The 27570-nt window shown below is 44.9% G+C and overlaps 1 protein-coding gene across 3 annotated transcripts in view; it reads left to right on the plus strand.

The window, feature by feature from the left end:
• The window catches only part of LOC147450014 (C2 domain-containing protein At1g53590-like), a 189893-nt gene that overhangs the window by 23102 nt on the left and 139221 nt on the right, over positions 1-27570 (plus strand). For 2 of the 3 annotated variants that reach the window (XM_086519382.1, XM_086519383.1), the window contains exons 2-3: positions 6737-6811; positions 6883-7026. In XM_086519382.1, the coding sequence (XP_086375508.1) occupies positions 6737-6811; positions 6883-7026 (219 nt within the window). The remainder of the gene's footprint in view (positions 1-6736; positions 6812-6882; positions 7027-27570) is intronic. The other variant, XM_086519384.1, reaches the window with a different exon arrangement.

Genomic DNA, 27570 nt, shown 5'->3' on the forward strand with positions numbered 1-27570 from the left:
GAGGTCTATGCTATAGATTGCACAAATCTGGTACAATGGTCTAGATGTAATGGACTTGCCGACGATGTCGACGACAATGATGACGACGACGAGGACAGGCTGAAAATTTAAAACGCTAGGGCTGAAATGCTGAAATCTGCAAAACACTGACTTTCTGCTGAAGATTGACACTGTGTCGGCGAGGATGGCGAGGACGACGACTCGACGATGATGCGCTGAAAACGCAGATGCTGAAATTTGAAAACAGCGGGCTGAAACTGCAAACGTTGGCTGACTTGACGGTACGACGAGGATTTGCTGCGGGTAGGTGAGATCTGCGAGGCTAGGGGGTAAATTTGCAATGGCTAAGTGCTGAAATCTGAAAACGCTGATGGTCTTGGCTGATCTAGCGTTGTGAAACTGCAAAACGCTAGGCTTGATCTGCAAACTGAAAACGCCAGGCTGATCTGTTGCAGAAAACGCTAGAGGATCTGGCTGCTGCTGTTGGCTGAAAATGCTAGGTTGTCTTCTGCCGGTCTTGCTGAGGAAAGAACACTGCAAGTTGCTGGAACTTCTTTTGTCTCTTCTGCCTTCTATTGCTAGCGCTAGGTTTCTTTTATATTCCCTTAGCAATTTTCCCTACCTACTTTTCCAACAAAAGTCACTTATTGATAAATAAGTGAAAAATGTGTATTTTGGGAAAAAGGTTCTATGCTCTGTAAAATGCTCATGATGGGTACTGAATGCCATGCTAATGAATATGATGTGTGCAACCAGAGGATATGCAACTAATCTAAGTGCATGGACATGCACGGCCTGCGCACAAGCTCACAAGGGTGCCATAACACTTTCTAGGTTGACCTGAACATTGGACCTGAGACAGCTTGTCCACATGCACATAGGGTTAGATGTGCACGTAACATCCCCTCCTTTTCAAAGTGAGGTACCGGTACCGAACTGTATGGCGTCGACAGAGTGCGCCAACAACTCCTTGTATCCTGCGAAGAACTCTTCGCCGGCCCACTCTGATGCGTGGGCCATGTGATATTTGAACTTCTTGAAGGTCTGCTATGCTTGCTTCTTTGGGCCACGCCGAAAGCAACACAAAAGAGATCTGTGGCGGCTTCAATGCTCCAATTGCGTCTATGGTCGTGGGTCCATCTTCGTCAAGAATCTTTGAGGAGGAAAATTCTTGAAACCATTGCCAACACAAAACCATAAACATACCCATTCCATGTAGAGTAACTGGAAAAATACTAGTCTTCCTAAAAGACTGTGCATGCAATGCAGATGAACAAAGTGACGGAGTCAAACCGTTCTCCAAACACATGCAAAAAGTGAGATTGAATCTTGACCTTTCGACCTAAACCTATTAATTGTGGAAAATCACAACGGAAATGCTGATGCTTGATGGACAATCTTTCTCAAGCTCTCTGTAAGAGTGTGTCATGCCAAGGAAGAAACATGTAAAAGTGATTGACAAAACGGACAATCGGAAAACGAAAGTGAATTCCTTGAATGCAAACTTTTTTCCTTTTCGAGAGTGATTCGCATATACCCGTGCTCATCCGTGAGTGAATCATGTGCATCGTACAATAGGGCATGCTTGTGAAAAGGGAACACATAAAGACGCTGACAAAAAGACAAGAAACCGTCACGAATGAGAAATTCGAACAGTGCATTCTGACTAATCATGCGAACACACAATACTTCTTGAATGATTTCTTTGGACCTCGACTCGAGAGCCAAAATCGGTCCGCCGTTTGACTGATCGTATCTGCAATGAGGTTAGCTTCACTAGAAAAATCATCATGCAAACCATCACCCTTGCGAACAATCACATCTTGTCATGCAAAAAATGTGTGTCGTGCTTCGGAGAAGAAAGGACTGAGAGAGTCTCCTTCTCACGTTTCTTTTCAAGCTTCGCTTGCACATTAGAAATGAGAGGGAAAGAATGAATGCCTTCCTTACCACGAATGATTACATTTGGCATTTAGAGTGAGTGTATTGTTTGCCCAATCAATGAGAGGGTTATGTTTACAAAACCATCGAATGCCCAAAATTATATTACATCTTGAGAGAGGAGACACGACAAATTTTCTACGGAAGGACGCTTGCTGAACAATGAATAACACATAAGGCACTCTCGTGTAATGAGAGTCCATAACGGGAGCGAAGCCCGACACCTCGAGAGGAGTTGCCTGCTAACCTCCAAGCGGGCTCTTTCTACAAGAGAGGCACCAATCACATCATGCATACTACCTGAATCAAACAAGATCACCATGCGTTGACCATTCACATGACCATAACATTTCATGAGAGACTCATTAGCTAGATGATCATTAGAAACTTGGGACACACTAGTGTTCTCATTTATGGCATTAACAAAGGATGTGGGTTCTGTGGGTTCTTGAGGTTCGTTGGATGCGTTTTTAGGACATGTCTTCTTTATATGACCCTTGACGGGACATTGATAACATCGACCTTCCTTAGCATAAATGACTTGTTCTTTTGGCGTTATATATCCTCTTATAATTCCTTGTGCAGCTTTTTCATATGGGGTTAGCTTAGGTTTAGCAGGTGTTTTAGCTTTACCCTTAGATTCATTTTGAGATTCCGAAGGATTAGAGGAAGATTGGCTAGAAGAGTTACCATTCTTACCGTTCTTACTGTTCTGTGGGTTCTGAGGAGTCTGAGAGGTACTGTGAGAAGATTTGTTCTCCTTAGCTTTTCCTTTGTTGTGCTTCATCTCCTGTGCGAGAGCATTCGCTACTGCCTTGTTGAGATCCACGGGGTCGAGTACTTCGGCATCAAACTTTGATATACTCGTCCAACCCAAAAAGGAATGCCTCTTTGCGCTCATCATCTGATTTGCGTAATTGGGTGCCGTGCTGCAAAACACGGTTAGAGAAATACATGACTGGCATACCATTTTGCTTGAGATTGCACCAATCTTCTTTCAACCGTGCTAAGTACTAAGGTGGCATAAAACGAGCCTTGAGCTTGTCTTGGAAGTCAGCCCAATTGAAAGAAAGGGGCACGCCATCTTAGGCTTCCTCTAGGTGCGCGGCCAACAATGCCTCTTGCCATGCGTGATACCAATTAATGGCATCACTGGCAAGATACATGGCTGTCGTCAAAACATTGCTATTTCCTGTTTTCTTAGTTGTCGCAAAGTAAGCATTAAATTGATGCAACCAAGAATGAATAACATTAGCATCCATCTTACCGTTATACTTACTGAACGTCAACTTCTTAGTGATTGGATTGTTGGAGTGTGCATCTCTACTTGTGCTACCTGATGAACTGCCCACATCTTTGACCGGCTCGGATTTCGAGGTGAGTACCTGTAGGACCAACTCTTGCATACGTTGGTCTCTCTACGCCTCACGCTCTAATTCCAAGGCCGCTCGCCTTTCTTTGGCCGCTATGCGTTGGGCTTCGTGTGCTTGCTCACGCTCAAGCTCCATGACTGCCTTTCTTTCTTCAACCGCCAAGCGCGCTTGATCACGCTCGTAATCCAAGGCGGCGCGTTGTGCCTCTTGTTGTAGCATCATGTCCATCATCGACTTGACCAAAGCCTCCATAGGATTTGATGCAATCCTTGGCGTAGATGGAAAAGGGGTAAGGATCGGGAAAAAATTCTCCTAGTAGGGAAAATTCTTTGTCACCAACTCCACTCTCGTCACCTTCACTCAAAGTATTCATTCCGCATCGGGTGATGACCATACACTGAGATCTTGGGTACTTCAGTTCTTGAGGAACTTGGGTTCTTGAGGTTCTTGGGTTCTTGAGTTCTTGAGTTCTTGAGGTTTTCGAGTTCTGTAGCTTGGAGTCCGTGTTTGAGAAGGCTTTTCTCTTACCCGAGCTCGACTCTTCCCTGCGGGCGTGCACCCCTTGGTGGCCTTGTGCTCACACCAAAGTTGCTTTTTCCCACCTCACGTCGATTGGCCGGCCGTTAAGTGAACGGTCCGCTCTTAATGAGTGAAAAGAGGAACAAGGGGAGACTGGACAAGCCTTTCTTTCTTGGGTTACCTATCACTCTTCAAAAACACGATTAGGAATCGACACGCCCAAGTGGACTTGGGTTATGTGCGACCGCAACAAGCAAAAAAAATTCTTGTGGTTCTTTCCTTGAGTGATACAGAACACTGCCAAAAGCTCTTATACCAATGTAAGGTGCAACGGAAGAGAATGTTGATATTGCTCAATATGAGTGCTCCAAACTGTGCTCAAGGGTTCCTTTTACTTACGAAAGGGAGAGCCTTCCGTTCCTTTAGAGAGAGAGTGCAATGATCACAAACAAAGTGAATGCTATTGTGAATGAAAGTGCTGAGTCTGAGAGAAGAGAGAGAGAGGAATACGACACTAGGCAGTTCTCAAACCCTCCTCCAAGGGCCCCCCTCTCTATGGCGAGAGAGGTCTATGTTATAAATTGCACAAATTTGGTACAATAGTCTAGATGCAATGAACTTGCCGATGATGTCGACGACAAGGACGGGCTGAAAACTGAAAAACGCTAGGGCTGAAATGTTGAAATCTGCAAAACGCCGACTTTCTGCTGAATATTGACAGTGTGTCGGCGAGGATGGCGAGGACCATGACTCTACGATGATGCGCTGAAAACGCACATGCTGAAATCTGAAAACAGCGGGCTGAAACTGTAAACGCTGGCTGACTCGACGGGACGGCGAGGATCTGTTGCGGGTAGGTGAGATCTGCGAGGCTAGGGGCTAAATCTGCAATGGCTAAGTGCTGAAATCTGAAAACGCTGATGGTCTTGGCTGATCTGGCGTCGTGAAACTGCAAAACTCTAGGCTTGATCTGCAAACTGAAAACGCCAGGCTGATCTGTTGCAGAGAACACTAGAGGATCTGGCTCCAAAGACGCTGGCTGCTGCTGTTGGCCGAAAATGCTAGGTTGTCTTCTGCGGGTCTTGCTGAAGAGAGAACACTGCAAGTTGCTGGAATTTCTTCTATCTCTTCTGCCTTCTATTGCTAGCGCTAGGTTTCTTTTATATTCCCTTAGCAATTTGCTCTACCTACTTTTCCAACAAAAGTCACTTATTAATAAATAAGTGGAAAATGTGTATTTTGGGAAAAAGGGTTCTATGCTCTGTAAAATGCTCATGTTGGGTACTGAATGCCATGCTAATGAATATGATGTGTGCAACCAGAGGATATGCAACTAATCTAAGTGCCTGAACATGCATGGCCTGCGCACAAGCTCACAAGGGTGCCAAAACACTTCCTAGGCTGGTTTGAACCCTGGACGTGAGATAGCTTGTCTACATGCACATAGGGTTAGATGTGCACGTGACAGTGAATGAGCTGGGAGTGGCCGACTGCCCAGGTTGGGGAATAAGTCTGCTGTAAGGTTACCGAGGGTGAGTGTAAGAAACTCTGAAGGTAGCAATCCAAATGATCAGAAGTGTAGCGGAGCAATTGTACTACCATCCAAGCCAAGCTCCGGGTGACTCCGGATGTAGTCGCGGGATGCTCGATCTCCCGCATCTTGCAGGTAAACTCTCCAAGAGAGTCCAAAGCACTGAAGTCCCACTAGATCCAATGAACCTATCTAAGAAGAGATCCAAGATCCTTTCCCTGAGGCCATGTAGATGCTCCTATGTAAACAAGTGATCTGATGTGTTGAGGTCAAGTGGTAAGTGTCTGTCCACCCAAGATGGTGGTGTCTTCTCTGGGAATGTCGGAATCTCATATGCCATGAGCATGGCCATACCTCGTGTGAACTCCTCTGATGAGTGCATAGGTGTGCCCATAGCAAATCACAAGTCACTACCCCCTCTGGAGTGCGCAACCGCCGAATGATGGCTGGAATGAATGGAATGATGGCTGATGAGTGCATAGGTGTGCCCATAGCAAATCACAAGTCACTACCCCCTCTGGAGTGCGCAACCGCCGAATGATGGCTGGATCGTACGCCTGTAGATGAGCAAGCTGATGTTGAAGATACCGTGTACTGCAGCAGTCACTGAGAGACCGCATGGGCCACCACCGGATGGTGTCCTAGCAGGAGGTAACTTCATCCTCCGTGAAAAACACAAGCCATGTGGCTGCCGTCCACCCAAAAACGCAACTGCGAGGTGATGAAAATGTTGCTGTCCAGCGATTTTCAGCATGCTTGTACGCTCCCGGCAGGGTCCGGAGCGGTGCAGAGGATGTAGGGTCCGTGTGCACAGCCGTCGGACGGCTGAAACAGAGAATCGAGGGCTGAAAACAGAGAAAAAAACAGCAGGTGTATATGGTTGAAATCTGTAGCAGATGAAGAGGAATCTTGCCGGGAAGGCACTGGATGCCAAGCTGGGTAGGAGGCAAGATCCAGTGGGGTACGGCTAGCGCTCCCCCTCTGTTGCACAAAACGCTGCCCTGCTGTCCAAAACAAAGGCATTTCAGCCCAAAACGCAGATTTGCCAAAAAAGCAGATCTGGCTGAAAACGCAGGTAGAGGGGAAGGGTTTTTCGGCAACGAAATTGCCCAAAAAGCCCAGTGTACTGGAAGGTACTTAAACTGGAACTCTATGCATGGTGTAAATTGTATGTCGAAACATTCATGTATCATTAGAACTTTGTTGGGTTACTATTTTGGACATCACAGGTTTTGTTAATAATAATTACTGGAAGGTACTTAAACTGGAACCTCTATGCATGGTGTAAAAGACCCGTGTTATTGAAGCCACCACAATCTTGTGCTAGATTATGAAGGTTTCCCTTGACAACTTCTCGTGCTTATGATTCTAGGTGGATAGAAACTGTACAAAGAAATTACGAAGAGAAATACGCAGTAAAGAAAGAAGGTTTGCATCTCAAGGACGGGTAATTGAAAAATTGCTTAGTAATCTGTTGTATTCATACATTTAGCATGCTCATAGTTTATCCTGTCACAGCCGCTTTCTGATTTCGAGTCAGCTGAGTGGATTAATCAAGCCGTGGAGAAAATTTGGCCTCTTTTTCTGGAAAAGATTATTTCGCAAGAGATTTTAAAGCCTATGGTACCATGGTTTCTGGACAAACATAAGCCATGGACAGTAGTGAGTTCTTTTTGAACACCCTAAGATCTTATTTCACTTGTAATAATGTTTCTATCAATTAGTGTTGCAGTTGCACCATGTACAGTCGTTTAATTCCTACTATTAACTCACTGAGTGTCTTATGCAACTTAACAGGTCAATGTCAGGGTCAAGTTATCTAAATAACGTGTATGAATGTGTGCCTTTTGTCAATGTGATGCCCCATATTTGAAGTGAAGTAACAAACGTAGCAAAATTTGTGTAGTGAGTTGACATATCTGTGGGTCCTCATGTCAGAGCTGGATGATGCTGATGCGTACCATTACCTCGTCCCTCTGATCGAAAGAGGGGCAAAGTTGGCTTCAGAATTCTCTCTGCAGCTCAGCTTCATTTTGTCCTTGTAAACAGGGGCTCTTACCTGTCTTTAGTTAAGACCACCTGAATGTCTAGTGTAGGTTCAATTTCTAGTGATTGTAATCAACTCATGGCTGAGATTGAAAAAGAGAATCTGCATAAGGACGTACGTATCTATCTAACTTTTGTATGATTCTAAACATGTTCATAGTAACTAATAGGAGTACCTTCTAAGTGTGTAAGGCACATTTTGAACACTGGCATGATGCAGCCATAGCCATAGAAGGTCTCAGTACAGAAAACTTAATGCATAGTTCAAAAAGTTGGCCCAGGCAACCATTATGAAATGAAATAAGTAATAGCACAACAAGGCAAGAAAGGGATGTTTGCATTAGTTTGATTTGCAATTTTGCCACCTTTCTCATCCATTGTGCCTGACATTGGTGTTACAGCTTTCTCTCCTGAGAGCTTTATCTTGATTTTCGAACTTAAGTCTGACCATAACCCAAAGAAAAGAAATTAAGTTTGACTGTAACCCAATTTTTTTTCTTATGTTTAGTGTTGGCTTTCATTGACTACCTAAGGTAAGACTCCTCCAACTCTAGGAACTACAGGGCATGCAATTGCATGTAGGACCATCGCCTTGAGTGTATAGGCAAAATTAAAGACATTGTATACCGGGTGTTGCAGTTGTGGTAAACTTGCGAGTGATAGATAGTTCCTCGGAGTGATGGCTGTTACCACCTAAGTCACTCAAGTTTTCCCTTGCATGGTTGTGACAGGTAGTGGCATGGATACCTCATCAAACAGAGATCCCCAAAAGAAGAAATCTTGTCAGTTAGAGAGTATCAAGAAGTACCAAACAGTCCTGTCAGCCCTCCACCACCTCCACCTAATTCCATGGAAGTCGTGATGAAGATGATGGTGGAAATCATGATTCGGTAAGAGGAGCCGTGCTGCTAGGAGGGGCAAGAGGTAGCAGAGCGAAAAGAATGACGCTTAGCTCATGAGACTTAAAAAGATGTAGAGAGGCTTGATTTGGAGACCAAAAAAGAGGGTATGCATGAGGAGTCCGCAAAAATCTTGTTGCGGCTCTGGGGGACCATAAGGATACACCGTCAAGATTTGAGCCGAAAATCTTGCCAAGACAATCACATAGGCAAATGGTGTCTTCACACATCGATGCACAATTTGAGAGACGATTCAGACAATAAGGATGATGATAAGATGGATTGGTTGCATCAATTCAATGTCTATTTCGAAGTTGTTCCATAGTGTGAAAAGATTAAGGTTCTTGTTGCTATGCATCTTTGGGTTGATGCCATTATATGGAAAAAAGAGTGGATGGAAAAGAAGTTGGCTGTGCATAAGGTGACCAATAAAGTTTCTTTGCTAGATACCTGTCTCACAAGTTCTAGAAATACCTCTAGGTGCACTTGTTGCCTCCACAATATCTGAAAAGAATGAAAGAGGAATTTTGGTCTTTGATGCGAAATCGTAAATGTGTGGTCTTTTGCTAATTGAGTGTCACAGCTAGGTTGATAACTGAGAAGGAGAGTCCAGAGAAAATTCTCTTTGGGTTTGACCACTCAATCGACTTCGATGTGGAGACTGATGGCCCATTGATGTTTGGAGAAAAAGGGAGACTCTCCCATGCTGAAAAAATAAATATACAACGGCTAAGTAAAAAATGGGAGGGGGAAGAGCCACGCATGATGTCGATAGGCCCACTAGATGCCCTGGTCCACCGCGAAGAAAGACCCTGGCCAGTGGGTCTGCCATACAAACCATAGGCGTAAGCAATTGATAAACTCCCATTTAAAGTCTCTCTCTTGTGTCCAAGATGCTGTCAAGAAATCAAGCACCGAGCAGTGCTGAGGTTCTCCAGCTTGGAGCGTGATCTCTAAGTTGTCGTGCTCTCTCTCATATCCAAGTGCTGGCGCTGAACAAGCTGACCTTGCTACCACTCCCCAAGTGAAAGCAAAAGGGACAACATCAGTCCCATCACCTGAAGAATCCTGCTATTGTAATGGCTTGCTGTGTGGACATCAATATACTGAGCAAAGCCGAGTCATATACTAGAGGGAGGGAATCCCTACATGGTTGGGAGAGGCAAGGGATCTCGTAACCACCACCCACCAGGGTCCCATTGGAGCTGTACTAGAGGTTGAACTCTGAAGGCCCATAACAGCGAGTCCCCTTTGACTACCGACTTTGAAACTGGGTCAAGAACTATTGCCATCCAGATGTAGTAAGCACCCTAATCATTTGAAGCATACACTCTAAGACCACAGGTGCCTTGCACTGATAAAGACCTTCAAGTCTTCACTTTTTAATGCTCAACATATCCGACAAAGTCACGAAGGAGGTTTGCAAAGAGGAGCATGCCAATGGCCTCGGATAAAGGATGTCGCAAGCTGCTACGTCTCAAGCCACTGAAGACCTAGGGGGTTGGGCACCCTAGCCCTAACCCTAGCCAAATTGCAGATCCGATTCTCACCAGCTTACTGATCCTCACCGAGTGGCCCATACTTATGGAACCCTTGTCCAATGGGGCCTAAAATAAAAGGCGCACACACCCACTCAGTGAAGATCCAACGTGGAGATCGATGACATGGTGCTGTTCCGAAGCCCGCAAATTATGCTGACATGCTGACATGGCCTGCAGTACTGAAATGCTTGCTACGGAAACCCTAACAGATTACAACTTGAAATTTCTAGACATCTATCAGCAGGTGTCTCTCCTCGAGCTGATAACCTCGGAGGCCTGTGATTGCTATATCATTGTACTTCCAGCACCGCTACAAGAACACTGTCTGTCCAAGGTAGCTTCGACCATTCAAGGCCTTATGGACCATGTTGCGGTTGGCTACAACCTTATGGAAGGAATATAACCCTAAGTTTGGTGCAAGTCTTAGCATGGAAAGCGAGTCGTCTTTTTGAGCACGACTGACCAAGTGTAAGGTGCAGTGGAAGTGAACGTTAAGTGCTCCGAACTGTGCTCAAGGGTTCCTTTAACTTATGGAAGGGAGAGCCTTCCGTTCCTTTAGTGAGAGAGTGCAATGGTCACAAACAAAGTGGTGAACACTGTGAATGAAGGTACATGAGACTGAGAGATAGAGAGAGAAGAATACGACACCAGAATGTTGTCAAACCCTCCTCCGAAGGCCCCACTCTCTATGGCGAGAGCGGTCTACTATCGATTGCACAAATCTCTACAATGCTTTGGACTTGTCGACGATGTCGACGACGATGAGGATGACGACGAGACGGGCTGAAATTTGAAAATGCTAATGGCTGAAATCTGCAAATCTTTATCTGCTGAATTTTGACTCTATGTCAATGAGATGTCGATGACAACGATGCGACGATGACGTGCTGAAAACGCAGATGCTGAAATCTGGTTTTCTGGGCTGAAACTGCAAACTTCGGTGGATCTGACCGTGCGGCGAGGATCTGCTACGGGAAGGTGAGGTCTGCGAGGTTTGGGACTTCTACTGCGATGTTTGATTGCTGAAAACTGAGAATGCTGGTGCTTATTGAGGTTCCGTCGCGATGAATCTGCAAAATGCCGAGGCTGATCTGCAAACCAAAAACGTTAGGGCTGGTTCTATCCTGTTGGAGAAAACTGCTATCGCTAGGGCTGATCTGCCGTGTTGCTGTGGAATCTGCCAACGCTTGGGCTGATCTGCTATCTTGCTGTCGCCGGGGCTGATCTGCAATGCAAACGCCAACGCTGATCTGTCATGCAAAAACGCTAGGCTTTCAGATGTGTTGAAAACGCTAGGTCTGTTGCGGGAAGGTGGTCTTGCTGAGAAGGTGCCTGTTGAACGCAAAGTTCTTGTTGCCTCTTCTGCCAGAAAGTACTAGCGCTAGGTTTCTTAAGTACTTGCTTGGTAAAATTACCCTACCCAGTTTCCCAACAAAAGTCACTTAAAAATAATAAGTGAAAAATGTTAAAAATAGGGAAAATAGGTCTATGCACTGTAAAAATGCTCTCGATGGGTTCTGATGGGAATCTGACGATCATGCTGTGTGCAACCAGAGGATATGCATCTACTCTAAGTGTCTAGACATGCACGGTCTGCGAACAGACTCACAAAAGTGCCAAATCACTTCCAAATCTAACTGAACTAAACCCATGTCATGAAGTAGCTTGTCCACGTACAGATAGGGTTAGATGTGTCACATGACATCCCCTCCTTTTCAAAGTGAGGTACTGGTACCGAACTGTATGGCGTCGAGGGAGATTGCCAACAGCGTCTGGAATCATGGAAAGGACTCTTCTCTGGCCCACTCTGATGCGTGGGTCATGCGATACTTGAACTTCATAAAGGTCTGCAACACTTGCTTCTTTGGGCCGCGCCGAAAGCGACAAAGTCTTCTGTGGCTCCTTCAATGCTTCAACTTCGTTTATAGTCATGCGTCTACCTTCTTCAAGAAACCACTTCCAACACAAAAACATGAACATACCCATTCCATGTAAAGTGACTGGGAAAATTTTAGTCTTCCTGAAAGACTGTGCATGCAATGTAGATGAACATAGAGATGGAGTGCCAAACCGTTCATCAAACACACGCAAACAATGGGGTCAAATCTTGACTTTTTGATCTAAATCAATCAACTTTTGCAAATCACAATGGAAATGCCGATGCTTGATGCTCAATCCTTCTTGTGCTCTTTCGAATACTGTGTCATGCCAAGGAAGAGACATGGAATATGAATTCCTTGGGAGCAACATTTCATATTTTTATGAATCATCCACATATATCCGTGCTCATTCATGAGTGAATCGTGCTCATCGTACAATATGTCATGCCTATGAAAAGGGATCACATAAGGACGGTGATTAAAATACAGGAAAGCATCACGAATGAAACACTCGAACAATGCGTGCTGACTAATCAATCGAACACATAATACTTCCTGTGGGGGTTCTTTGGATGTTGACTCCAAAGCCAAGATCGGTTCTTCGTGATCTATCGAATCAGCAATGAAGTTAGCTGCACTTGAAAAAGTATCAACTAAACCATCATCCTTGTGAACAATCACATCGTTATCCTGCAAATCATCATGATTGTGAACAATCACATCTTGATCATGCAAATCATCATGCTTATCATTATCATGCAATTCATCATGCTTATCCTGATTATGCAACGAATCATGCTTATCATTATCATCCAAATCCTGTGTCATGCTTTGGAGAAGAACACTGAAAGAGTCTCCTTCTCTTGTTCCTTTTCAAACTGCACCTGCACATTAGAAAAAAGTCGCAACAACTCTTTCAGGTGTTGGTCGCTCATCTCTTTTCTTGCTTTGTTCTCGCGATCAAATTCTGCTTGTCTTTTTTTGTTCTCGCGATCAAATTCTGCTTGTCTTTCTTCGCGCTCACGATCCAATGTGGCTTTTCTTACTTTGGCTTCCAAGCGTGCTTGCTCGTGCTCACGTGTGATGGGTGCCATTCTTTCTTCATATTTGCGCTCTATGGATGCTATTCTTTCTTCTCTTTCTAACTTCCTGTCCATCATCATCTTGTTGAAAGCCTCCATAGGAGTTAGTGCAATCCTTGGCGTAGATGGGGAAAGGGGAGAAAAACCTCGTGGTGGGGAAAACTCTTCTTCGCCACTCCCATGCTCACCACCTCCATGCGAAGTATCCATTCCGCTTCGGGTAACGACCATCCACTGAAGTCTTGGGTTCTTAAGTTCACGAGGAACTTGGGTTCTTGAGGTTCTTGGGTTCTTGAAGTTCTTGAGGTTCGGGAGTCTTGAGGTTCTTGAGGTTCTTGAGGTTCTGGAGTCTTGAGGTTCTTGAGGTTCTTCTTTAGCTTGCAATCCTTGTTAGATAAGGATCTTCTCTTACCCAAGCTCTTCTCTTTCCCGCGGTGTCGGGGGATATGTGAAACGTGAGCCGGGCAGGCGTCGGGCCTTTGGTTGTGAGAGGTGTAAAAGAGAGAGAACAAGAGACACTGACAGCTTTGGCTATCACCGTAATCATCAAATAATTGAATAATACTTAATCCTTAGCCAAGGCGGACTGTTAACAGCACCGTCACTTGGATCATCTGCTAACTAGGAGTTTAAGCTCCCGTTTTACAGGATTAACCGGGCTGTTAACGACACCGGGCTGAAAATGAAAATGCTGGTTCATCTGGTAGCGTTAGTGGAAACGCTGGCCAATCTGGGACTGTGGCGACGACTGCAATGCTGAAAACGCCGGAGGGCTGTGGGCGATGGGGGAAATTGAAAACGCTAGGGCTTGGAGAGGGAAATCGCCAAGGCTTGATGGTGCTTGGGGGTTCTTGTTGAGAAGACGCCTGTTGAGCGGGAAGCTCCTGCTGCCTCTTCTACCATTGAGTGCTAACTTGGGTTTGCTTATGTATTTTCTTAGCAAAATTGCCCTACCTACTTTTGTTGGAACACACTTAAAAAGAATAAGTGGAAAATGTCAAAAATAGGGAAAATAGGCTAAATGCACTGGGAAATTCCCCTGACTGAATTTGATGGATTCTGGAGGGAATACTGATGATCCTGCTGTGTGCAACCAGAGGATATGCATCTACACTAAGTGACGCACGGTCTACGAATAGACTCACAAAAGTGCCAGATCACTTCTAATTTAGACTGACTAGACTGACTGAACCGTGATCATGTTGTAGCTTGTCCACGGACACATAGGGTTGGATGTGTCACGTGACATCCCCTCCTTTTCAAAGTGAGGTACTGGTACCGAACTGTATGGTGTCGAGGGAGATCGCCAACAGCATCCGAAATCCTAGAAGGGACTCTTCGTCGGCCCACTATGATGTGTGGGTCGTGCGGTACTTGAACTTCATAAAGGTCTGCAACGCTTGCTTCTTTGGGCCGCACCGAAAGCGACACAAAGTCTTCTGAGGTTCCTTCGATGCTTCTTTGTTCTTCAAGAATCTCCATGGCTGAAAATTCCTGAAACCATTTCCAACACAAAACCATGAACATACCCATTCCATGTAAAGTGAGTGGAAAAAATCTTGTCTTCGCTAAAGACTGTGTATGCGATGTAGATGAACATAGAGACGGAGTGACAAACCGTTCATCAAACACATGCAAACAATGAGATCGAATCTTTCTGTTATGATCTAGAGCAATCAACTGTGGCAATTCACAATGGAAATGCCCATGCTTGGTGCTCATACTTTCATGTGCTCGTTCGGAAACTGTGTCATGCCAAGGAAGAGACATGGAATGTGACTTCCTTACATACATACCTTTCAGCTTTTCATGAAAAATCCGCATACATTCGTGCTCATCCATGAGAGAAACGTGCTCAACATACAATATGTCATGCCTAGGAAAAGGGATCACATAACGATGCTGACTAAAATATAGGAAACGATCACGAATGAAACATTCGAACAATGCGTACTTATCAATCATGCGAACACATAATACTTCCTGTGAGGGTTCTTTGGACCTAGGCTGGAGAGCCAAGATCGATCCTTCGTGATTGATCGAATCTGCAACGAGGTTAGCTTCGCTAGAAAAAGCATCCACTAACACATCATCCTGGTGAACAATGATATCTTCTTCATGCAACTCATCATGCTTGTGAGAAATCACATCTTGATCATGCAAATCATCATGCTTATCTTTGTCATCCAAACCATCATGTAAATCATTATCATTCAAATCATCATGCTTCTCATAATCATGCAAATTCTGTGTGTCATGCTGTGGATAAAAAGAGACTGAGAGAGTCTCCTTCTCTTGAATCCTTTCAATCTTCTCCTTCATATTAGCAATGAGAGATGGAGAATGAACAATGTCCTCTCCATGAATGACAATAGGAGAATCACTTTTGGCATTGAGAGTTTAAGTGTTAGCCGCAAAATCAATGAGAGCGTTATTATCACGAAACCATCGAATGCCCAAAATCATCACACATCCTGAGAGAGGAGAAACAACAATCTTCTAGTGAAGGCAGCTTGTTGAATTGCAAACAACACATCAAGGCACTCCTCCGTGATGAGAGCGTCCATACCGGGAACAAAGCCAGAGACCTCGAAAGGAGATCTCAGACTAACTTCGAGGCGGGCTCTCTCAACAAGAGAGAGACTGATCACATCATGCATACTACCGGGGTCAAACAATATGACAAAACGCTGCCCCGACGTACGACCATAACATTTAATGAGAGAATCATCAATGGGAGGGTCATGAGAAACTTGGGTCACACTCGTGTTATCATTTATTGCATTGATAGAGGAAGTGGGTTCTGTGGATTCTTTAGATTCATTCGATTCAAGCTTAGGACATGTTCTTTTTATGTGACCCTTTATGTGAAGTTTGATTTCTAGGATTAAGTTTTTAAGATGTCTTATTATTTTTTGCTTAAAGTTGAGTACTCGTTTCAAGCCAAGTAAGTTGCGTCAACTTATTTTACACATGCCTTTTCTAAAAACATTTTGAAGTTAATAATGTTTTGTTTTATCTAGTTTTGTTTCGTAGCAAACAAAGTGATTTAGTTAGTTAGTTAGTTTGTTTGTTTGTTTTTGTTTTTCTTTTCTTTTCTTGCGTCCCTTGCTTTTATAGTTTTATGAGTGTTTTATTTCCTCTTATAATTCGTGAGTTCAGACTATTCTGAACTTATGAAGGTATATACACGTTCTTTTTATGTGACCCTTAATGTGACAATGAAAATAAGACATCATCTAACCTCGCGCTCGCTGCTGCTACCCTCTCGTTGCGCCATCGCTCCCCCCCCCCCCCCAAGCGCTGCTCGTGTCCACCCTCCAGCGAAGGATCCGAAATTGGCAAAATATATGAGCGAGACTTCTTTTTAGGAAGTGCATGCGCAGAAAACCACTACACCACCCCTGAAACCCGCTCTCAAGAAACCTTCTGATCACAAACAATATTCAAAGAAGGAATTACAAGAGGCGGTTGATGTACGAATTGCTCCGCTTTTTGACGCGCAGAAGAAAGCCAAAAAGCACGGCAAAAAGCAGAAGAAAGGCACTGACTTCCCGGGATATTTGGGTCGTCAGTCGACATTTGACAAGGCAAAGAAACTGAAGAAGCGTGTTCGATTTGAAGGAGTACCCAGTTCTTCTTCTTCTTCTTCTTCTTCTTCTGACAGTTCTTTAGCTCTTCAAATTTGAGCGAAGAAGACAGAAAAGGTAAAAAGCGAAGCAAGAAACAACGCTTCGGAAAGGGCAAGAAAAAGGCAAAGAAGGGTAAATCTTGTATAGAGACTGACAGTCCTACTGAGGACTCGTCTACAGACAGCTCAGATTCCGACGACGGAAACTTTTATGTGAACAAGAAGAATTTTTATAAAGCCAACCAGTATGACTTTCTCGAAGATAAAAGCAAGAAAGTTCGAGAGTTTAAGGAAGGTGGCCACTCGATCAAATTTGACAATTTTTCAGGATACTCAGATGCTTCGAAGGCTTTGTCTTTTATACAGCAGTTTGACATCGCTTTTGTGGGAGGACGCTACTCAGAGCACTCCAAGATTCAGAGAGTTGCCTCTTACTTCAAGGGGAATGCTCGTACTTGGTGGTCCACGCTTCTTCTAAACAAGACTACGCCAGTTAAATGACTGAAATTTAAGAAGCTTTTTATTTCTTCTTGGTTGACGCAAGAGTATGAACGAGATATACGAGTTGCTTGGAACCATCTTCGGATGACCAAGAAAGATACAATCAATGCTTACTGTGAAAGATTCTGGAGCTCTTTTGTACCCGCCTCTTCATTCAAGAAGATCTCGTTCAGAGAACAGATTGAGCGGCTCACCTTGGGTCTACCTACAGAGATCCGAGATCACTGCTTGGAGCAGAAGTCAACTTCTATTCAGGAGTTGATGAGTCATGCGAAGCGGGGCTTTGCCATTCACTCTGGCAGTCTGACCTACCCCACAGATGAGGCCATGACACAACGAGCCGAATAGACTTCTGGGATATGAAAGTAGGAAGAAAAAGAGCAACCCAGAGAAAAAGGATGCACGACCCAAGCTTACTGCTCAGGAGAGAGCTCGCTTCATCAGAGAGGGGAAGTGCTTTGGATGTGGGGAACATGGACATATCTCCGCGAAGTGCCCTAAAAAGGCACCGAAAGAACAGAAAGATAAGGACGACGACAGGCCTGAGACTTCGAGAGCAGCTGAGGAACGTGGCAGAAAAGGCAGATAGAAAAGCAGAACTGGTACCACATGGCGTGGGACCCGCACCGAATCAAACGAATGAAAGTACAAACTTTACCGGTTTTTGGGGAAAGTGAAGGATTAGGAAGCTCTTTTGAAGGAGCCAAGGCCAACTTCTTTTCACTTGGAATTGGCGGCTCGATTTGGAATTACGCCCGACAGACTGACGTCACAGGCGGAGGTAGTTTGACTGGCACCCGGATGGGATGTTGCCATTATACCGTGCGGTTTGCAATGACAGGGGTGTTCAGCGCACGCGAGTGACGTTCTACTCGGAATCCCTTGGTACCACCAGAACTACGCCGTGGTTGACTACCGGGCTGAGAAAGCGACTTTGACAAATGAAGGGCTCAGAGATTGTACTTGATGAACTTCAGTTTTCTTTACTCATTCTTATGGGAGAGACCTGAACGATGGATAAAGGTTGAATATGTTTTGACCTGAACAAAAGAATGCCAAGATTTTTCTCCACACTCATGCCGATTGCTTTTTAGAGGGCCTGAAGATCATACCATTGATCTGATACTTGGAAGCACACCACCGAACCGGCCACCTTATTGTGTGAGCCGAGCATAGAATGAAGAGATTATGAACCAAGTGAAAGACCTCTTGGAAAAGGGTCTTGTCCAACCTAGTACTTCACCATATTGCTCTCCATTGTTGTTGGATTTGAAGAAAGACGGATCTTGGATGTGCATCGATTATAGAGCTCTCAACAAAATCACCATCAAGAACAGATTTCCGATTCCTAGGATCGATGATATACTTGACAGGTTACAGGGATCCTCGTACTTTAGCAGGATTGACTTAAAGAGTGGATATCATCAGATCTGAATCGCGCCGGGAACGTCTACAAGACAGCCTTTCGGACTACTTTTGAGTTTTTGGTGATGCCTTTTGGCTTAACCAATGCTCCTGCAACATTTAATCGGATGATGGACATGATTTTTCGAGAGTACAGGCTATTTGTTGGCACTTTCTTTGACGACATCATTGTTTTCTCCAAGAATGAGGCAGAACACAGCGATCATTTGCTTCAGGTCTTTCAGGCATTACGAGATCACAAGTTAGTGAGATTTTTTCCTACCAGAGATACACTTTTTGGGACACATTGTTTCATCAGCAGGAGTGCAAATGGACCCGGCCAAGATAGAGACTATCCGTGATTGGCCCGATTTTTAGAATGTCCATGAAGTTAGAAGCTTCTTGGGACTGTGTTCGTACTACAGGCGGTTCATACGAAAGTTTGCAGAGGTTGCTTCCCCTATGTATATCTGACATAGAAAGGAGTCCCTTTCTCGTGGGGATCCACAGAGGTGATTGCCTTTCAGACATTGAAAGAGAAATTGACTACCGGACCAGTTTTGACTTTGCCGGACTTGCAGAAGTCATTTGAAGTATATTGTGATGCTTGTGATCGTAGTCTGGGTGCGGTCTTAATGCAAGAAGGCCATGTCATTGCTTACGAGAGCCGATTGTTCTCTAGGCCGGAGATGACAGCACAGATTTATGAGAAAGAGCTTTTGGCGGTTATCCATGCTCTTACTCAGTGGCGGCATTACCTACTCGAAGCGGATTTTACTGTCTTCACAGAGCATCAGATTTTGCGCTACTTCTTGTCACAGAAGCAGCTTTCGCAAAAGCAGATGCGGTGGGCGAACATCTCTTCACAGTTTCACTTCCAGATTATCCATGTGCAGGGACAGAAGAATGTGGTGGCAGATGCTTTGTCTTGAAAGCCGTTGGTTCTGGCTATTTCCGCGATACATCATAGGAGCTTCGAGGATATGGTCGATCAATATGCCACAGATACAGATTTTGCAGATATTTTCACACGAATACGGGATGGGGAGATAGTAGCAAGATACTCCATTCGGGAAGGCTACTTGATGAGAAAAACTATGTTGTGCGTTACACGGCAGTTGAGGGAAAAGGTTATGACTGAATGCCACTGTCCACCTTTGATGTGGAAGAGTTTGTGCGCAGTTGCTCAGTATGCCAGAAGGTCAAGTTTGAAAGGCATAAGGCACAGGGATTGTTACAGCCTTTACCCATACCCACCCGCCCCTGGGAAAGTATTGAAATGGATTTCATTTTTGATCTCCCGAGAACACAGAATGATCACGATGATTTTCCGATTACATGGCATGTCTGAGACGATTGTCTCCGACAGAGACCCTAGATTTATGAGTTTGTTTTGGAAGGCAATTTGGGAGAACATTGGCACGCAGTTGCAGTTCTCGTCATCGTTCCACTCGCAGACTGATGGGGAATCTGAGATTGCCAATTCAGTGGTTTTAGATTTATTGAAGTCTTGTATCTCGGATCAGAAGACTCAATGGGAAAAGTACTTACCTTTGGTGGAATTTGCCTACAATAACACGATACACTCTTCGACGGGGAAGATGCCATTTGAGATTGTTGAAAGTGCCGCGAAGGTTCCACCCTTCTTGAGCACGAAAGATATGATTTTTTGAAGCGGATGAATATACCTGAGACTTGGATATGGCTTTTGCCAAGGTTTGCTAGACTCTGCAGAAGTCTCAAGAACGACAGAAAAAGGCAGCGGATCGCTATCGTCGCGACTTGAAATTGAGGGAGGATGATTGGGTGCTCTTATGTTTTGAGAAGGCACGCCTAAGAAAGAAAAAAGGAAAGGAGAGGCTTTTTCCAAAGCTTAGTATGCGATACTACGGACCTTTCCAGATCACTGAAAAGATAAATGATGTCTCCTTCTGATTGAAACTGCCAGATACTTGGAGGATTCACAATGCATTTCATGTGAGTCTCTTGAAACCTTTTAAGGGTGATGTGCCTTATGATGGGGAGCCTGATGAGCAACCCGAAGTTGAAGAAAACAAGAGATCCTTGTTCTTGAACAGATTTTGGCACATAAGGATACGAAGAATAAAGGTAAAGTCTGAAGGCGGTTCTTGGTTAAGTTCAAGAACTATCCTACATTAAATGCGAAGTGAATGGAGGAGGAGGACCTAGCAGATACTCCTTAGATTGTGAAACTTTACCTCGATGCTTTTGGTTTAGCATAGTCTACTCCAAACAGAACCCAGAATTCAACTTGGCCGGAGATCTGATGCAGTGGGATGCACAAGAGGGGAGTCACTCCACTCCTTTGTCAACAGGTGCCTTGATTTTGATACTAAAGTCACTGATGTCTCTTTGAGCTTCAGGGATACTGAGAGCTTACAGTATTCTACTGAATGACTTTATGAAATGGAATTCTTGATTATGATACTGATTTGTTCTTGACTTCTTTTAAGTGCAGGAACTGATAGACGAAATGACTGCAGCATTTTGGTCTGATTGATCTCGAAAAGACATGGTTGCAATAGGGGTTAGTCAATCGAACATCGATGAGGTCCCGATTGGACCTAGATGCGATTGCTAGCTACATTGCCGATAAATCATGGTCTAAGATCCGAATGAATGTTGAATGTCATGTGATGTCCTGTGGTGTCTAGTGATGTCCTGTGATGTCGTGTGATGTGACTGTCGATTTGGTACATGTGCTAGATATGTGTTCCTAGTACGTAGGTACTAACAGTCAGTGTCTGCTAAGACGGGTTATGGCTTCTGTCGGTTTTGCAGGCGCAATCGTGGTCGATTACAATGCTTTCAAGAGGGGGGTATGTCACAAAGTGATGATGTGGCTACCGACAGCAGAAACCCTAATTCTGCCATAAATCCTAAAAATCTTGCAAACCCTAATTTTTGCCAAAAGCCCTAATTTTGCAGAAACCCTATTTCTGGAAACCCTAACCCTAAACTTCTGGTTGAAACCCTAAGTGGTTGGAGACCGTAGTCAGGCGAGAAATGTCACGTGGTAGCAGGTACGGATTCCCGGAATTTGTGGAGGCTGAAAAGAAAAGCAAGCGACGTTTTTGGCAGCTTTTGGCCACGCAAAGAATTGGAGAGAGAGAGAGAGAGAGTTGATTTGCTTTACTTTTGGCTCTTTCTTAAGAGAGAGAGAGATTGCTTTTGAACTGGAAGCTTTTTGGGGCTCTGCTTTTGGGCATCCCTTGTAATCTTTATATACGCGGTGAGGGCCTCACTTCTCAGAGCATCTGGACGCAGAGTCTGAGAGTGAAACCCTAACCGCTCTTTGTACTTTGACATTGATTTAATACATAAAGAAATACCAAAAGGGGCGCCAGTCTGTGGGGCCAATATCTCTAGGCACGGAACTCCGCCGGGCTAGTGCAAATCTATTATGATATGTGAATTGTTTTGAAGTGGTTATTTGGTGCTGTGGTGATTGATTCTTGACTTGGAGTGTCCAAGTCTGTTACAGCAACAGACACAAACAAAGTGGTGAACACTGTGAATGAAGGTGCATGAGACTGAGAGATAGAGAGAGAAGAATACGACACCAGAATGTTGTCAAACCCTCCCCCGAAGGCCCCACTCTCTATGGCGAGAGCGGTCTACTATTGATTGCACAAATCTCTACAATGCTTTGGACTTGCCGACGATGTCGACGACGATGAGGAAGACTGCGAGACAGGTTGAAATTTGAAAATGCTAATGACTGAAATCTGCAAATCTTTATTTGCTGAATTTTGACTCTATGTCGATGACGACGCGCTGAAAACGCAGATGCTGAAATCTTCGTTTTCTGGGCTGAAACTGCAAACTTCGGTAGATCTGACCGTGCGGCGAGGGTCTGCTGTGGGAAGGTGAGATTTGCGAGGTTTCGGATTTCTACTATGATGTCTGACTATTGAAAACTGAAAACGCTGGTGCTTACTAAGGTTCTGTTGCGATGAATCTGCAAAACGCCGAGGCTGATCTGCAAACCAAAAACGCTAGGGTTGGTTTCGTCCTACTGGAGAAAACTACTATCGCTAGGGCTGATCTATTGTGTTGCTGTGGAATCTGCTAACGCTAGGGCTGATCTACTATCTTGTTGTCGCTGGGGCTGATCTGCAATGCAAATGCCAGGGCTGATCTGTCATGCAAAAACGCTAGGCTTCTAGATGGGCTGAAAACGCTAGGTCTATTGCGAGAAGGTGGTCTTGCTGAGAAGGTGCCTGTTGTACGCGAAGTTCATGCTGCCTCTACTGCTAGAAAGTGCTAGCGCTAGGTTTCTTAAGTACTTGCTTGGTAAAATTGCCCTACCCAGTTTCCCAACAAAAGTCACTTAAAAATAATAAGTGAAAAATGTCAAAAATAGGGAAAATAGGTCTATGCATTGTAAAAATGCTCCTGATGGGTTCTGATGGGAATCTTATGATCATGCTGTGTGCAACCAGAGGATATGCATCTACTCTAAGTGTTTGGACATGCACGGTTTGCGAACAGACTCACAAAAGTGCCATATCACTTCCTAATCTAACTGAACTGAACCCATGTCATGAAGTAGCTTGTCCACGTACACATAGGGTTAGATTTGTCACGTGACACCAAGATACACCGAAAATGCTTATTAAGTTTGATTTAGACACTTTTTGAACTTTGTTTGAGAATCTTGTTTTTTTTTCTCGAGAAAAAGATCCTTCCATTAGTTAATAAAACTGCCCATAGGGCTACAAACCACCTCTACTAGAGAGGGTGACATCAGAAGCATGGGGACACTCTCCCAGTGGGTAAACAAAATATGGACAATGAGGCTAAATCACAAGAGGGGAGGAGGGAAAAGCCACATAGGTGGCCGAAAATGCCATCGGGGCACATTCTGGTCCAAGGCGAAGAAGGGTCTTGGGTGCCAGAGACGGAAGAAGGCCTCTCTGCGCTCCCTCATGTGGTCGGAGCTTCCCTGAAGTCTCTTAAACTGACCCCTGAGAGTATGGATCAGCTCCAACCAAAAGTCACGATTAGTCTGTGTCGGTGGGACAGAGCGAGCCTCGAAGATGCGGAAGCAACGGGCCCGCCAAATGAATCAGTGTGTCAGGCACAGACGAGCTTCCAACACACCTCTCTCTCACTGCACCACTCCTGGGGGGTAAGCTTTGTAGCAGGCTGAGGTGTAGGTCGATCCCCTTGGGTCACTATCATCCTGCTGGTGGAAGATAGCTGAAACTAGAGCGCATGGCCCGCGAGGGTGGACCACGCAGCAACACTGCAAGTGTACTCTTGCACTGTGGAAAGAGCCGGCATTAGCCGAAGAGAAGGGGTCTCTCCAAAACCACTCTCTTGGGTCCCACTACATTCGTGCCAGAGGGCAGCTCTCCCAAGTTCAAAGCCTCCAGTGGCTTGTCTCGAGGTCTATTGGGTCAGGATCTGTGACACAGGTCCTCCCACAGATGCCCACTACTTGTATCCTTTGAAAACAACACTCTGCAACCTGTGGAGCCTCTACTTTCACGTGCACATCTAACCCTATGTGTACGTGGACAAGCTACTTCATGACATGGGTCCAGTTCAGTTCAGTTAGCTTAGGAAGTGTTCTAGCACTTTTGTGAGTCTGTTCGCAGACCGTGCATGTCCAGGCACTTAGAATAGATGCATATCCTCTGGCTGCACACAGCATGACCATCAGATTTCAGTCAAAACCCATTAGGAGCATTTTTACAGTGCATAGACGTATTTTCCCTATTTTAGCCATTTTTCACTTATTATTGTTAAGTGACTTATGTTGGGAAACTGGGTAGGGCAATTTGACAAGCAAGTATATAAGAAAACCCAGCGCTAGCACTTTCTTGCGCTAGCACTTTCTGGCAGAAGAGGCAGCAGGAACCGAGTGTCCAACAATGCATCTTCTTAGCAAGACCCCCTGGCAGCAGATACATAGCGTTTTTGCAGCAAGATCAGAATCAACCCCAGCGTTTTTGGATCAGAAGACAACCTAGCGTTTTCAGCCACCAAGAACCAGCGTTTTCAGCATTGCAGATCAGCCCCAGTGTTTTGCGTTGCAGATCAGCCCGGCGACAACAGAACTCAGTAGATCCCCTAGCGTTTTTGCTGCAGGTCAGAAAACAGCCCTAGTGTTTTTGGATCAGCAGAGCCACATAGCGTTTTGCAGATACTCTGCGACAAGACCATCATTAGCATCAGCGCTTGCAGTTTTCAGCAGTCAGACTCCGCAGTAGGACCCCCGAACCTTGCAGATCTCACCTTCTCGCAGCAGACCTTGGCGCACGGTTAGATCAGCCCAAGTTTGCAGATTCAGCCCGGAAAACGCAGATTTCAGCATCTGCGTTTTCAGCGCGTCGTCGTCGCATCGTCGTCATCGCCGTTGTCACTGACATAGAGTCAGAATTCAACAGATAAAGATTTGTAGATTTCAGACATTACGTTTTCAGATTTCAGCCCGTCCTGTCGTCGACATCGTCGGCAAGTCCATTGTATTGTAGAGATTTGTGCAATCAATAGTAGACCGCTCTCGCCATAGAGAGTGGGGCCTTCGGAGGAGGGTTTGACAACCGTTTTGGTGTTGTATTCTTCTCTCTCTATCTCTTAGTCTCAGCACCTTCATTCATAGTGTTCACCACTTTGTTTATGTCCATTGCACTCTCTCACTAAGGGAACGGACGGCTCTACCGTTCGTAAGTAAAAGGAACCCTTGAACACAATTCGGAGCATTCATCTTGAGCCGAGTTCAACATTCACTTCCGTTGCACCTTACATTGGTATCAGAGCTTTGGAAGTGTTCTGTATCACTCAAGGAAAGAACCACATAATTTTTTTGCTTGTTGAGGTCGCATGTAATCCAAGTCCTCTTGGACGTGTCGATTTTTAATCGTGTTTGTGAAGAGTGACAGGAATCCCAAGAAAGAAGGGCTTGTCCAGCCTCCCCTTGTTTCTCTTTTCACTCATTGAGAGCGGATTGTGCACTTAGCGGCCGGCCACTCGATGTGAGGTGGGAAAAAGCAACCTTGGTGTGAGCGCAAGGCGGCCAAGGGGTGCGTCCGTGGGAAAGAGAAGAGCTCGGGTAACAGAAGATCCTTCTCTAACACAGATTGCAAGCTAAAGGAGAACCTCAAGAACCTCAAGACTCCAGAACCTCAAGAACCTCAAGACTCCCGAACCTCAAGAACTTCAAGAATCCAAGAACCTCAAGAACCTCAAGAACCCAAGTTTCTCGTGAACTTAAGAACCCAAGACTTCAGTGTATGGTCATACCCGACACGGAATGGATACTTCGCATGGAGGTGATGAGTATGGCAATGGCGAAGAAGAATTTTCCCCACCAGGAGGTTTTTTGACCCTCCCCCTTCCCCATCGACGCCAAGGATTGCACTAACTCCTATGAAGGCTTTCGACAAGATGATGGATAGGAAGTTAGAACACGAAGCAAGAAATGTAAAATTGGCTCGTGAACACGAAGCAAGAAAAGCAAAACGGGATTGCGAGCACAAAGAACGAAATAGCCGAAGTGGATCGCGAGCGCGAAGAAAGACGGTTAGCCTCTGAGCGTGTGCGCAAGCAAGCGCGCTTGGCGGATGAAGGAAGAATGGCAACCCTAGAGCGTGAGCGCGAGCAAGCGCGCTTGGCGGCCAAAGACAAAAGGGTAGCCTTGGAGCGTGAGCGCGAGCAAGCGTGCTTGGCGGCCGAAGATAGACAAGCATAGAGAGACCAACACATGCATGAGTTGGTCCTACTATTTTCTAATGTGCAGGTACAGATTGCAAAGAATCAGGAGAAGGAGACTCTCTCAGTCTTGTCTTCTCCAAAGCACGACACACATGATTTGCATGATAATGATAAGCATGATGAATTGCATGATAATGATAAGCATGATGATTTGCATGATCAAGATGTGATTATTCACGAGTAGGATGAATTGCAGGATAAAGACGTGATTGTTCACAAGGATGATGGTTTAGTTGATACTTTGTCTAGTGAAGATAACCTCATTGCAGATTCGATCAATCACGAAGAACCGATCTTGGCTCTCGAGTCGAGGTACCAAGAACCCCCACAGGAAGTATTATGTGTGCGCATGATTAGTCAGTACGCATTGTTCGAGTGTTTCATTCGCGACGGTTTCCTCTATTTTAGGCACCGTCCTTATGTGATCCCTTTTCATAGGCACGACATATCGGATGCTGAGCACAATTCACTCATGAAAAATGTTTGCACCCAAGGAATTCACATTCCATGTCTCTTCCTTGGCATGACACAGTATGCGAAAGAGCACAAGAAGGATTGAGCATCAAGCATCAGCATTTCCATTGTGATTCGCCATAGTTGATTGATTTAGATCAGAAAGACAAGTTTTGAATCCATTGTGTGTGTGTGTTTGATGAACGGTTGGGCACTTTGTCTATTTGTTCATCTACATTGCATGCACAGTCTTTCAAGAAGACTAGAATTTTTCTAGTCACTTTTCATGGAATGAGTATGTTCATGATTTTGTGTTGGAAGTGGTTCCAGGAATTTTCCTCGGAGATTCTTGCAGAAGATGGACCTACGTCCATAGACGAAGTTGAAGCATTGAGGGAACCACAGATGACTTTGTGTCGCTTTCGGCGCGGCCCAAAGAAGCAAAGCATTGCAAGCCTTTATGAAGTTCAAGTATTGCATGACCCACGCATCAGAGTGGGCCGGCGAAGAGTCCTTTCCAGGATTCCAAACGCTGTTGGCAATCTCCAAATAATGTAAAAGTTCAATGTATTGGTGTTATAAATGCAGTTAAGGTAAAGGCGTTCAACACCGAGGTGGATGTGGACATCTTTGTCATGCCACACAAGGGGGAGGGCTATCCTATCAATCTAGGGAGGCCTTGGCTTATGGCTATGAGAGCTAAGCAGGATTGGGACATTGGCATAATCCAGATGAAGGATGCAAAAGGGAAGCCATAAATGGTTCCTCTAATTGTTGTAAGTTGCAACACATAGAGTGACACATGATGATTTGATCTTTATAACCAATTCCCTAGCATCAGATTAGTGAAGGATGTACTTGGTACAAGGTCTGACTATGTATCCACCAACATGTTTGTGATCCTTCTACTAAGAGTCCTTGTCTTTCTCAAGAAAAAATCAACTCATATGAGTGCTAAATGTGCAAAACTTCTTACCTTTTCCTACAATTTTGAATTGGGCCATTGATAGTGCCATAAATAAG

The sequence above is a fragment of the Adiantum capillus-veneris genome, chromosome 9 (genome assembly GCF_014529385.1).
Source record: "Adiantum capillus-veneris isolate H3 chromosome 9, ASM1452938v2, whole genome shotgun sequence".
NCBI lineage: Eukaryota > Viridiplantae > Streptophyta > Polypodiopsida > Polypodiales > Pteridaceae > Adiantum > Adiantum capillus-veneris.